General features: G+C 41.9%; 1 protein-coding gene across 3 annotated transcripts in view; it reads left to right on the top strand.

The window, feature by feature from the left end:
* Positions 1-13,002, top strand: part of LOC117431405 (rab11 family-interacting protein 3-like) — a 54,099-nt gene extending 41,097 nt beyond the window's left edge. For all 3 annotated transcript variants that reach the window (XM_034052279.3, XM_034052280.3, XM_034052278.3), the window contains 5 exons: positions 2,507-2,588; positions 3,078-3,215; positions 4,142-4,297; positions 4,684-4,824; positions 5,310-13,002. In XM_034052279.3, coding sequence (XP_033908170.2) covers positions 2,507-2,588; positions 3,078-3,215; positions 4,142-4,297; positions 4,684-4,824; positions 5,310-5,423 — 631 coding nt within the window. In that variant the 3' untranslated portion in view covers positions 5,424-13,002. The remainder of the gene's footprint in view (positions 1-2,506; positions 2,589-3,077; positions 3,216-4,141; positions 4,298-4,683; positions 4,825-5,309) is intronic.
* Positions 13,003-13,468: the final 466 nt, after the last annotated feature.

Below are 13,468 nucleotides of genomic sequence, written 5' to 3'. Positions count from 1 at the left end.
ACTGTCTTTTTTTTGTGTGCATGTATTGCTGAACTGTTTATTACAACCTTGCACCATGGCTGGGTTTCACCCTCCTGCTGTTGAAAGAGGAACATTCCGGCAGAAGATAAGCACGACAGGTGCATCTACTGCCTAGGAAGGGAGCATGCAGAGGGAGCAGTTAAAGACCTGTTCCCTTGCTGCATCCGAGGACCTGGATGCCCAAGAATTCATTTTCCTGTCTGAGGACGTGGAATCATTTTGGCTCCCGTGGTAAGCCCTTCCCTGTCAGAGGAGCTCACTGCCCTGGTCAAACGAGCTACCACGACGTTGCATGTGCCTTGGCCCATGGAAGATGAGCCCAAACTCTCTATCTTCTATCTCGGCCCCACCGGTTCTCTCCGATTTTTTGCACGAGGCCCCCCGGGGTATCGGCCGTGCTGCAGAAACAGGCCATTTCAATTGATCACCCTCTCAACGAAAGAAAAGGGTTTTACTCCAGGTATTTCCTGGTGCAGAAACAGGATGGTGGTCTCAGACCGATCCTCGCCCTCAGACATCCCAATCTGAACAAAGGCTCCCGTAAGGTTCCCTGTAAGACCACAGGAAATACTTAAGGTTTGCCTCTCAAGGGACCGCAGCTTCACGCAGTTTTTCGAAGTGCATGGACGCAATACTGGCTCTTCTGGGGCATCAGGGTGCTCAATTACCTGGAAAACTGGCTGATACAGTGCCTTGCGAAAGTATTCGGCCCCCTTGAACTTTGCGACCTTTTGCCACATTTCAGGCTTCAAACATAAAGATATGAAACTGTAATTTTTTGTGAAGAATCAACAACAAGTGGGACACAATCATGAAGTGGAACGAAATTTATTGGATATTTCAAACTTTTTTAACAAATAAAAAACTGAAAAATTGGGCGTGCAAAATTAGTTTCATATCTTTATGTTTGAAGCCTGAAATGTGGCAAAAGGTCGCAAAGTTCAAGGGGGCCGAATACTTTCGCAAGGCACTGTATGTGCTGAGTCACCAGCACAGGCGGTGTTGCACACGGGACTGGTCACCAGCCACGTCCAACGGCTGGTCCTCACAGTGAACCATTTCAAAAGCCGGCTGACACCCTCTCAAAGGGTTTTCTATCTTGGTGTAAGCCTCGATTCCGCATAGCATTTTCATCCCAACGCAACGGTGAGGGTGCTGACATTCCAGAGACGTCTGGGTCTGATAGCACAGCATCTCAGATCCTTCACTTAGGACTCTTACAAATGCACCTTCTCCAAACCTGGTTCAACCATAGGGTCCTTTACCCTGTCATTGACCGGCACCGCCTGCTCACAGTGTCTCATCACTGTATGGAAGTCTCTCGTGGTGGAAATAACCAGCTCATCTGTGCTTAGGTGCAGATCTGGGCAGTATCATGAGGAGAGAGGTGGTGACCACAGACGCTTCCAACTTAGGTTGGGGCGCTGTCAGAATGTCCTGGGGGTACAGGGCTTGTTTAGAAGCTGCGGGAAGTTCATCTGATCCTGCAGCACTTTTCCCCGACGATACAAGGGAAGACACATGTTGATCCACACGGACAACACCAGAGTGGTGGCTTACATCAGCCCCCAGATAGTCTGGGTGATTAAGTGCATCTGCTTCAGTCATAGTCACTCAAGCGTGTCATGGTCAAGGATGAATGACATTTTGTCAATGTCTGTCATTTATATACCTTATTTTTTTTTTTTTTTTTTAAATAAATGTGCTATAATAGTGCTAAGTTTTTTTTTTTGATGCTCTATATATATATATATATATATATATATATATATATATATATATATATATAATTGCTATATTAAGAAACCTAAGACGGCAGATCAGAGTAGCCCAAACGTTCTACATATTAATGAAACAATAGCTAGTGAATTCAGCTACATTGAATTGTATTAATGGATTACATTTACATTAGCTGCAACAACCGATTTTTGGTTTTAACATAAATCCATGATTATATGCATCTAACCAAGGCATCAGCATTTTTTAACCAACAAAATGTGTTTCATGAACTAGCAAAGCTTAACTTTCGTGGTAAATGAAGAGGCTTGCACACATAGCGAACACATTAAATCTCACGGCAGTCCGTTTGAACACGGGGCCCCCTAAAAGGTGGGGGCCCTAAGCGGCCACCTTGCTCACCTTGCCTTAAGGCCGACCCTAGCTGTAGGTTTGTTCAGGACAGAAAGGGTTAATCAATCTGTGTCAAAGAATCTCCTATCAGATTGCGCTCTGGAATTTAAATTCGGGGATATAAACACTTGCAGGGCCTGTGTGGTTTCGTACTGTGTTGTGAGTCTTATTTTCATAAAAGGCTTGCAGTGCTTGGATAGGCTAGTGAGAACGATGTTGTTTCCACTCTCTTTAACCGCTCAGCAAAGCACCATGCTGCCACCTGGTGGCTTTTAATTACAAACACTAACTTGTAAATTAAGAATGTGTGTTGTGTTGATCAGGCTGCAGCTGCCCTGTGTTTGTGTTTTTTAAGGTTGCAGCAGCTGGACGAGGAGAACAGTGAGCTGCAGTCGTGCCTTCCCTGCCTGCGCGCCAACATCGAGAGGTTGGAGGAGGTAAGGGACTACCCTACCCCAGTCAAGGGAACAACAGAGTTCCTGCAGTGTGTGAGGAGTGGGTGTGCAGGCAGACTGTATACCTGCTTTAAAATATATACCACACCTTGCAGTTTTACATACTCTTTATCTAACTTAAGAATTGCTTTTCCAGTTATGATAAAACCTGGTTGTACCTTTGCTCAAACACAAAACAAGTCCTGCATCTCTCAACACTATGTCCCATAGTTTACCATAGTACACCACACCTCATAGTTTTATATCCCAGTCACTCGTCTCTAAACACCACACCACACAGCTTACATCCCAGTCCCTCATCTCTAAACACTACGCCACACGCCACCCTCCCAGTCCTTTTGCTGTAACCTCCTCACTGCCACCCTTCCAGTCCCTCCGCTCTAACCACACTGCCGCCCTCCCAGTCCCTCAGCTCGGAGCTCCAGGCCACACTGCCTCAGTGACTGACCTGCACCCTATCTCGCCCTGCAGGAGAGGCGGAAGCTCCAGGACCAGGTGGAGGATGTGACTCTGCGACTCAACGAGGAGCTGGAGAGCCGGTGCAAGATGGCAGACAAGTTGGCTCATGAGAGACACAAGAACCAGAAGGAGAATGAGTCCACGCAGGAGGTGAGTGTGCAAAAGCATGGGCGCCTCTGTACTGAGAGAGAGAGAAATGCTAATTTTCACTGGTATTTTCAAGTGGTCTGTTTGATTGATTGATCTGTTCATAAGTGTGGGACTTCTGAGATTGAGGTTCTACTGTATCTGCAACTAAGCTGTGTCTTGCGAGTGCTGGAGGCTTTCTTGCTATACTATTAAAACATTGCTGTAAAGGGCCCAATTTCATTTTTTAAAGGGTAAGAATGTGTTTCTTTTTAATAAAGACACATGATAAACACACAGTAAAACAGTAGATTTAGTAATTAACTCATCCTTAAACAGAAAAAAAAACAAAAGCAAATTGTCACTATAAGATAGAAGGTATTGCTGAATTGAATTTTTATCTTGGTTGGTCATGAATATAAATGAGACACATTAAAGGAACGATTAAGATACTAAGGGAGGCCCATGCTGTGTGTGCGGTGGCTTATGTGTAAAACACAATTGCCTTATGCTTTGGACCTTCTATTTTTTATTTTCATAGTATTCTAATCATTTAGTTTATTTTAAAGAAAGCAGCAAGCCGTATAATGTGTGAGCAGTGCAGATTTTATTCTTCCTTTACAAAAACAAGAAGTATTGTCTAGCAAAATGCATCTATATAGCAGGGCTCGAAATTAAAGGGGGCCATGCAGCAAGTACTGTGGGTGCCCTTCTCAATTGCTGCAATGCCTATCAAAATGTATGTCTATCGTGGATATTATTATTATTATTATTATTATTATTATTATTATTATTATTATTTATTAATTTACAATAGGATCTCTGTTTTACCTCCCATCCGAAGGACTGAGCACAAAGAGTTTAAGTGACTTGCTATAGTCACACTTAATGTTACCCTTGCGTTTGCTGAGTGAGGACAGTAAGTGAGTGTCTCCTTGCTGTCCCTGCAGCTGATAGAAGACCTGAGGAAGCAGCTGGAGCTCCTGCAGTTGTACAAGCTGGAGGCGGAGGCGAGGCGCGGGCGATCGGCCAGCGCGGGGCTGCAGGAGTACAACAGCCGCACACGAGAGGCAGAGCTGGAGCAGGAGGTGCGGAGACTCAAACAGGTACATCCTCGCCCTCCTACCCCTCCCTGCTAACCTGTTGCCTTGCTGATGCATTTTATTCCCCCATGGCATCATAATAAACCCTTGTATTTCATATAAACAGTCATATCTTCACTGGGACAGGTTTTTAGACAGACAAGTACAGTATATCTAACAATATTCTCGGAATGGATAATTGTCCCATCTTCCAATAATGAGGAAGCTAGCCAGCAAGCTGTCCCACAAGTGCAGTGGTACCCCATATGTTTTACATTATATATCAATGGGTTTGTTCATTTTACCAAGAAATGGTTTGTGCAGGTATGTATATTTAGCTGAATTCTTTTTTTGGAAATGTGCCAGTTTAAGGGGAATATCCTGATTTTTTTTGTTGTCTTTCCACGCAGGATAACTGCAGCCTGAAGGAGCAGAACGATGAGCTCAACGGGCAGATTATCAACCTCAGCATCCAGGGAGCCAAAAACCTCTTCTCGGCCTCCTTCTCGGAATCACTAGCAGCAGAGATCAACTCGGTGTCACGTGACGAGGTATCCACTCAGCTCTCCATCACCGTCACTGCTCTGCACCTTACCACATTTCGTCCACATTTCATTTCTCTGTTTTTTGCTTAGATCAGTGTGTACTGCGATTTAATAACTATTGCACTTTGAAGAAAGACCATAAGTGGATGTGCAATTGTAATTTCTCTCCCCTTTTTCAACGAACTCCATTGCCACAGTTGGAGACAGTAGGATTAAAGTCGCACAAGTCGTCTTTAAAAAAAAAAAACACCTAATAGAAATGACTGACAAAGCCCCCGTGGTTGAGAAAAGATATTGGTTAGGTCAATAATAATCTGCAATAGTGAACTATACAAAACACACTTAAAGTAATATTCCTGGAAATGCAGGTGGTATAAAGTGTCCCTTAATAATGAACCCTAACCTGGTGTCAGCACTTGTTGGCTGGTATGAATGGTGCAGTTGTGTTGAAATCTGAAGCTGAGCTTTATTTTGTCTAATTTCCCCTACAGCTGATGGAAGCGATCCACAAGCAAGAGGATATCAACCTCCGACTGCAGGAGTACATCGACCGGATCATCGTAGCTATCATGGAGTCCAACCCCTCTATCCTGGAGGTGAAGTAGCACCTCCCTCCCTGGAGACAGGCCCTGAGCCCCCTACTCCCTTGCATCATCGCTGAGCCATCACTGTGAGGGAGTAGAAGAGGGGGCTCAGGTGATGAGTTTGGATCCCTGGTATCGGGCTGGTCTTGTCTGTAAATAGTTTGTTTGTATCCAGGGGCTGGCATGCCAGTGGGGAGTGCAATGGAAGGGACTTCTGTCTTTCTGTACTGAGTGGCTCCTGTGACTTCCAGTGGTTGGAGTCCTTACACCAGGGAAGGAGGGGCCTGGCTTTCCCAAATAACTGTGTGTGTGTGTGTGTGTGAGAGAGAGAGAGACAGCGCGCTTCTCCCATCGGGTTCACATGTCCGCACTCTGCCTTCCCCTTTTATAGGTGAAATAATAAGGTTAAAACTGATTTTCTTCGCTCACATTAGGATAACATATCATTTTGCACTTTGATTCCAGGTGAAGCCCATTTATCCTGCCATATCCCTGTCAGTTTAGTGGAAGACGAGTACTAACTGTGTAATGGGTATTGGGACACCACTGGGGACTGTTCTTGGTGCTGTGGCAGGCTAAATGGGGCTTCACTGAAGTCCAAGTGAAAACTTAAACTAAAATCAGCAAAATACTGCAAGAGACTTCAGGATGTTCTCCTAATGGGAGGTACCAAACAATCTGGTCAGCTCGATTCTAGGACTGGCATTAACTGCCTATATAGCAACCTTTTCCTCGAACAAGCCTACCATTTCATTTGTTACTTCATGTAGATAGAGTTTGCCATTGCATTACCAGATTACAATTCATTTGTACAAACATTTTATTCAATACACTACTAAAATACAATTCACGATGAAATAGCACGTTTTAGTTGGAGATTGTAGTTTGGTCCCTGTCTAGTTCTTGTGGTGGTTTAGTCTCCAGTAGTAGAGGAAAATAAGTTTCTTTTGAAAATTCATTTCACTGATATTGCATGTATTTATTCAGTCTGTCCCTGACTAGGTAGCAGTGCACATGTTAACCCCAGTGTATCTGTTTCAGTGTATCTGTTTCAGTGTGTGTGTGTGTGTGTGTGTGTGTGTGTGTGTTAGCTAGTGATTTCACCCCTCTCTGCTTTGGCTCTGTACATAAGGGAGCGCAAACTATGGCCTGGAGGGCCACTCCCTGTGGCTGTGCTGCAGAGCAAGGGCCAAATTACTGGTCCTCAGCAGCAGTGTGCCAGTGACGCTTCACTCTGCCAGCAGGGGGCGATCTCACCAACTCTCACGTAAACCCTGGCTCTCCGATATTTATACAATGCAAGCAATACAGTATGCCGATGGCTATAGGCTGAGCCTATTTTACAAAATGGCAGTGTTGGAAATAATGTAAATGAAGTGTAAACTTTCAGTTGTGAATTTAAAACTAACATGTCTTAAAGAATCCACAGGGCCTGTCGTACAATAAAATCCAATCGGTTGCTTGCTTTCATTTTTCTGCTGGCTTAGCAAGAGGAAAGCACACAGTAGTTGTAAAGCTGGTAGGAGTGACCTACTCTCTAGTGAGAGTCTGGCCAAAGCCAATGAAGAGAAGTTGAGAGTTTCTCAGGAGTTTAAAAAGGCATAGACTAAAAGCTTAAATTCAATTGCACTGTAGTACTGCATATTCTTTTAAGTACTGTCTGCTACACTTACATATACTTAACTTAAGTACACAGGCAATCACATTTCGGGGAGTAGTGGATTATTGTCAATCACCTAATTACCTTAATTCTTACACCGGTGAAAGTTTAAAAAAAAAAAAAATGTTTATTGCACTTATACCTTGAAGTGTCACTGTTTTGGGATTACGCAAAGACATGAGAGACTCTAAAGTCACGGTATGAAAAAGATGAAGATATTTTCTGAATGATGTTCAGCTTTGTTTTGCTATAGAATCAGACTGTTCTCAGTTTTAATAGACCTGTATATGTGTGCTGACTTCCTGCCTCAGTCAGAATAATATACCTGTATACGTGTGCTGACTTCCTGCCTCAGTCAGAAGGAGTTCTGCACATTCTGTTCTGACATTGAGGTAGGTCGCAGTGGAAATATTGAGATACTGTTGAGATACTGTAATCTCTCCTGGGGAAATGACATGTAATTAACGACTGCATTACAAACAGAATTATTATAAAATAAAAATTCATGTTGACATTTCTCATAGTTTATAAAGATTTAGTTTAAATGCATTATGTGAAAGAATATAATTTCACTGCTCTTTATATACAGTGTGGTTTGTTCAGTCAGGCATGTTGGCAGGCAATTGTACTGTATTATGTAAATCACTTAAATATTTCACTGTAGCAAGATAAGAGGGAGAACTGCACTATGAATAAAGTCCAATGCATGGCAATGGAGAGAAGTGGTGGAATAATATATTTTTATACTGCTGAACTCCTTTTCACAGTATCGAAGTTATAAAAGCAAGGAAAGGGGTGAATACTGTCAGATCTACCATATTCGATTCCTGACATGATTTTTTTAAAACTTTGGAAACTATGAAGTTCATTATAAATATTACAGGAAACTGTTTTTGGATAATACTTTAGTACTAGGGCAATATTTCCTGAACTGGCAGAAATTAAAACTGGCAATCAGATATTGGGGTATATTTCAATACTCTGATTAGCCATTTATCTCTATTTATCATGCTGGTTGAAACAAACAAAAAAAGGGGGAAGAAAAAAGTTGAAGAATGTGTTTTGAGAACCAACATCTTTCCTGGTGAAATGCAAGCTTTTTTTTCTCTCTGTTAATTCATAATTGTAATTTAGGGGTTGATTCAATTGATGCAGTGTGGAGTAGTGGTTAGGGCTCTGGACTCTTGACCGGAGGGTCGAGGGTTCAATCCCCGGTCGGGGACACTGCTGTTGTACTTTACCTAGATTGCTCCAGTAAAAACCTAACTGTATTAATGGGTAATTGTATGTAAAAATAATGTGATATTTTCTAACAATTGTAAGTCGCCCTGGATAAGGGCGTCTGCTAAGAAATAAATAATAATAATAATAATAACCAATAGCTTGATAAGCCACAGCTGGATCTTATAGTGCATTCTACAGTACTGGAGAATCGCCCCAAATAAAAAGTGGTTGATGCAAGCCAGTTGGATTCCCTGGTTCTGTAAACTTCCATAAATAAAAATGGGAAAAATCCAGCTGTGGCTTATCGTGTAGGTGTTGTCAGCCCCTTAGCCTAGTTAGAATGTGCAGGACATTGAGTTGCAGAACATTTCTGTTTGTTTCACCTGTGTCCTTCTTGCCAAAAACATTCCTTAAATCAAGCTCTGCAAAGAACAGCAGAAATGTAAAAACCCAGTCATTCAGAGGTAGCACCCTGGAAAAGCTACACAGCCCCACAGTGGAATCCCTACAAGATAAAGAAGCCCCTCTAGAACTGTCTTGCAAACCTCTTCAACTCGCGCTCGCTTCTTAACATTTCGCAGTGGCCTTGGATGTAAATCTAATGTATATTTAGAAACCTTTCTATCTGGTAGCTGCAGTTATTTTGTATAGAATGAAGGAGAATGATTATTTTTGTTTTCTTCTTGTTTGCAATGGGTGACCCAGTCAGAATTAATCTGTACCCCTGAAACACCTCCTTTTTATTTAGATCCAGATGTACCTATCTCCCCCTCTCACTCGTGTGTATAAGCTGAAAGATGTCTGCAAATGGTTTTGAATCCTGAAGGGCTGGTTAATACTGCTGTGGGGAGATGGCATAATTCGTTTACTTCATTTGGCGCAATGGTGATTGGGAATTTATTACACTTTTGATTTATATGTTTACTTGCGTAGTTACCGTGTACAACTGGAATTCATACATTAATTAGCCATATTCTTGAACTATCTTCCCCAATTGATTCTTATCCAGGTCTGAAACCAGTATTAACTAATAACACTCCAATTAATATCCCCTGATTTTTTTGATTTATTTAATTTTTCAGCATTGTTCATTATTGTAACTTTACATGGTAACTGTTTCATGCAAAAGTATTTTTCTTTAACTTTTAATCTAATTAGTGCCTGATCAAAAAAGCAATTGATTTCACAATATACATGAGGATGTTAGAAGTTGAACAAAAAAAAAGGATAAGAACATAAGAAACTCTAGAACAAGGAAAGGCCATTCGGCCCACCTATGCTCACTCACTAGTGTCAGCGTGGTCCATTAGCACTTAGTTTATTCTTGAAGGATCCGATAGTCTCTGCTTCAACCACTCTGTCCGACAGCCTGTTCCAATGGTTCACCACCCGTTCTGTGAAAAAGCTCCTTCTCCCCTTGATTCTGAATATGCCCTTCAGCTTCCACCCATGGCCTCTGCTTCTGTTCTCTGTGACCTGTGAAAAAAGTAATTCTCAGCAGTTACTTTGTTAAACCCCTTGACAGTTTTAAATACCTCTTATGTCGCCTCTGACTCTCCTTTCTTGGCTATACAGATTCAGTTGTTTCAGTTCATCTTCATATGACATACCCATCAATCCTGGAATTAATCATGTTGCTGTCCTCTACTCTCTCCATTGCCTCAACGTCTTTCTTATGATATAGGGACCAGAACTGTACACGGTATTCTAGGTGTGGTCGTACCAGTGCATTGTATAATTTAATGTAACTTCACTCGCTCACATTCATTTGCCCCTTTTAAGACTGTAGACCCGACACACAGAATGGATAAGTGCTTTTAAGCACACTTTTAATGAGAAAATAAACAAAACAAAAACCTAACTCCTTCGGATTACTAACTAAACTCTCAGGACCAGCCCTGACTAAAAAGTGGGATGGCTAAGCCGTTTCCCCACAAGCTAAAACACGCAGTTTACAAAACGCAAACTGTACCACACATGTTCAGTACTCACATAATTAGGGTGCCCCCTTCCTTACTTATTTTTTTGATGCTGGCATATACATCTTTCTTTAATGATTCATCGGACTTGGGGGGCCTATAATAGACTCCCACTATTAAACCTTTAGGTTTGTTTTAATTTAATCCAAATTGATTCATTGTTGTTGCCATTACTTTCCAGTATTAGTTAACCAGAATTCCGTTATTCCTATAACGTCATGGTTATCCACCTTGACTATGGCTTCTAGAATGTATTTCTAAAAATGTATTTCTAATGCTTAGGCATTTCAGTTTATGTACATCGGCAACAATTTGTTTGTACTTTGTTGTTTGTAGTGTAGCTCCCCCTGGCTCTATCCACTCTGCCTGATTACTCTGTTAACCTTCTCCCCCAGAGCACTGGATCCCCTCCTGTTTAGGTGTAGCCTGTCCCACCGGTACAGGCCACGCCCCGTCGAGAAGGTTCCCCAGTGCCCCATAAACCTGTGCCCCTCTTGCCTACACCAGGTTTTTAGCCACGTCTGAAAACTTCTAATCCTCACTTGTTGTCTTGGCCCTGCGCTTGGCACCGGCAGTATTTCCGAGAAACTACCGGAGGCTGTGCTTTTAATCCTTTGTCCTAGCTCTATAAATTTATTTTGCAGAGGCTTCTGATTGTGTTTACCTATGTCGTTTGTTCCTACGTGAACAATAACTGGATCCACCCAGGCCAAGAACCTGTCCAGCCGTGTCGTGATATCATGCACGGGGCACCAGGTAGGCAACACACCGTTCACCACTCAGGATCACGGCTGCACACCTGACTATCTATGTTCCTAATGATTGATTCCCCTATGACTATTGCTCCCCTTTTTTAATTTCCCCTGGGGGGCTGTGGCACCATGGTGCCCTGGCTTCGCACTGCACCCTCCACTGTGCTTGCTGTGTCTCTCCGAAGGGAGCAAACCTGTTAAGATCAGCTCTGCAGTGGCTGTTTAGGTGCACTTCTTTTTCTTCTGTTCCATCCCACTGTAACCCAGTCCCTACCTGGTACTGTTTACTCCCTCCTCTCCTCTATTTGAGTGCACACCTCTAAAAGATGGTTCTATAAAATCTTCTGCTTCTATCATGCTGTGCAGTCCAGCCAGCCTTGCCTCAAGGCCTGCCAACCAAGCCTGAAGGTCAGAGACCAGCTGGCATCGTTCACAGGTGTTTTCCACATTCTGCAAACCTGGTACTGCATGTCAGCCTTTATATAATATCTGGGTTTGTTTCCAAGGGAGATCTTTACTGTTGGAATGTATCTTACTTTTACCAGTTAAAATGTGACAGTAGTTTTAATATTACCATATAGTATTAACTTATAACTTGTTTTAATACCTTGTGTTAGTTTAGGGCTACTGTTGGGATTACTGTGTTGTGGTGTTTACATTTGCTCGGTAGGTGGTAGTTGTTGAACTTTCAATGGATGTAGTAGATGACAGGCCAGTCATTGGGTAATTAAATAAATATACTTAGTAATTTAAATGAAAATAGACTTGGCTTTAACTTTTGGTAGTGGTAGCCTTGTTCCTCTCTCCCTCTCGCTCTGTCTACTGTGATTGCTGGTAAGCTCTCATGTCCACTGTGAAATCAATTGATCAGTCACTAATAGATTCAAATGTATGTTAAAAAATACTTTTGCATCCTTATATTGAACTTTATGCGGGCCAGAAGGGATTTCAGGTCATCTTTTCCCTATGATGTTCACTATGAACACATCCTTTTAATGTCATCCTGTTAAAAAGAAATCTCTTTAATAGAAATCTGATGGTGTCTGAACTCTGCGTGGTGTTACTGGAAGGCCTGCAGGTAACTTGATTACTGTGAGGGAGCGAGCGCTGGGTGGAGTCCCGTGCAATTCTTTCATTTTGTTACCAGGGGGTGCTGCAGGTCTCAGCAACTTGGTAGTGGGACAGACTTCTCCCAGGTCCCAGCCCAATGACCAATTTCATTACAATGTCGTTTCACACAAAACCCCTCGTGTTTTGAAATGTGAGCATTTTGAAGTAAATCATCCAAGCTTCAGTTATCCGAATAGCCCCCATGTAAACAGCTCTTCTGCTTTGTTGTCAAAGAGAAAATTAATCTTATCTCTTATACGCAGTTCTGTTACTGTGTTTAGATGTTTCTTAATTTAGAATAGCATAGTTATGATTGGATTATCATAGCAAATCCTTTTTACCAGCCCCTTCCCCACCCCTTGCTCTGGATTAATACATGTTTCATTGTAGCAATATGAATAGTCTGGAGGCATTGAGTGTTATTAAATAGATCTGATTTTCTCAACATGTACCTGTCTGCTGATGTAAACAAGCAAGGTTGTTGGCCTGCATACAGTCTTGATACAAACGTTTGTTTTAAAACACAAAAAAATGTATGTAAATAAGTATTACTAGTTTTTAACAGATTTTTTTTTCACAATTTTTAGCTTCCAAAGAGCTGGCTTGAAGCACATGGATCTCATTCCAGTGTCACTAGAGTATCCTACTCACGGTACCTGAGGACTGTATTGTAAATGAATTATAATTGTGTGAAGGATATTGTATTGAAAAGCAAACCAACAAGCTGAACAACATCTCTGTTTTCATTACTAATGTATGTTATTGTTCCATTTGAAGAAATTCCGGAAGATGTAATTATATTATTGTATGAAGAAAATTATAGACTTTCCAGTTTACTGTAAAATGCCCCGAATAAGATAATATTGAGATCTACAGTGCTGTCCGTGTCTTTTTTCGGGGGGGATGGAATTCATGTAATGTGGGATGAGGGGAGAATTGAACCAACCAAGTACATTTTAATAACAAACAAGAAAAAGGGGGGAAGAAACGTGGCCAATATAAAAGATAAATAAAGTAAAAGCCTGATTAGAATTTACACAGTGCTTGGAGAAGATACAAAATATTCAAAGTCTGGGCATTGTATTGCTGTCAGAACATGGAACCAGTAACTGCCGTTCACACTGGAAGATGATGAGATCTACCTTTACTGGTGTTGCTAGGAGCATTGCATTGATCCAGGTCTGATCTGAACTGCACTTCAAACTGAATGATACATATAGAGTAGTATATTTAAAATAGACCATTGTTGTGATGTCTGCTCTGGAAAAGAGGCACTAAAGACCAGCTGTATGAAAGGGCCACCAGTCTCTGAATATTTATCCTGTGCAGTGGTTATTAAGA

The sequence above is a fragment of the Acipenser ruthenus genome, chromosome 22 (assembly GCF_902713425.1).
Source record: "Acipenser ruthenus chromosome 22, fAciRut3.2 maternal haplotype, whole genome shotgun sequence".
In the NCBI taxonomy this organism is placed as follows: Eukaryota; Metazoa; Chordata; class Actinopteri; order Acipenseriformes; family Acipenseridae; genus Acipenser; species Acipenser ruthenus.
The sequence above is the reverse complement of the archived record's forward strand: the minus strand, read 5'-3'. Positions and strand labels throughout refer to the sequence as shown.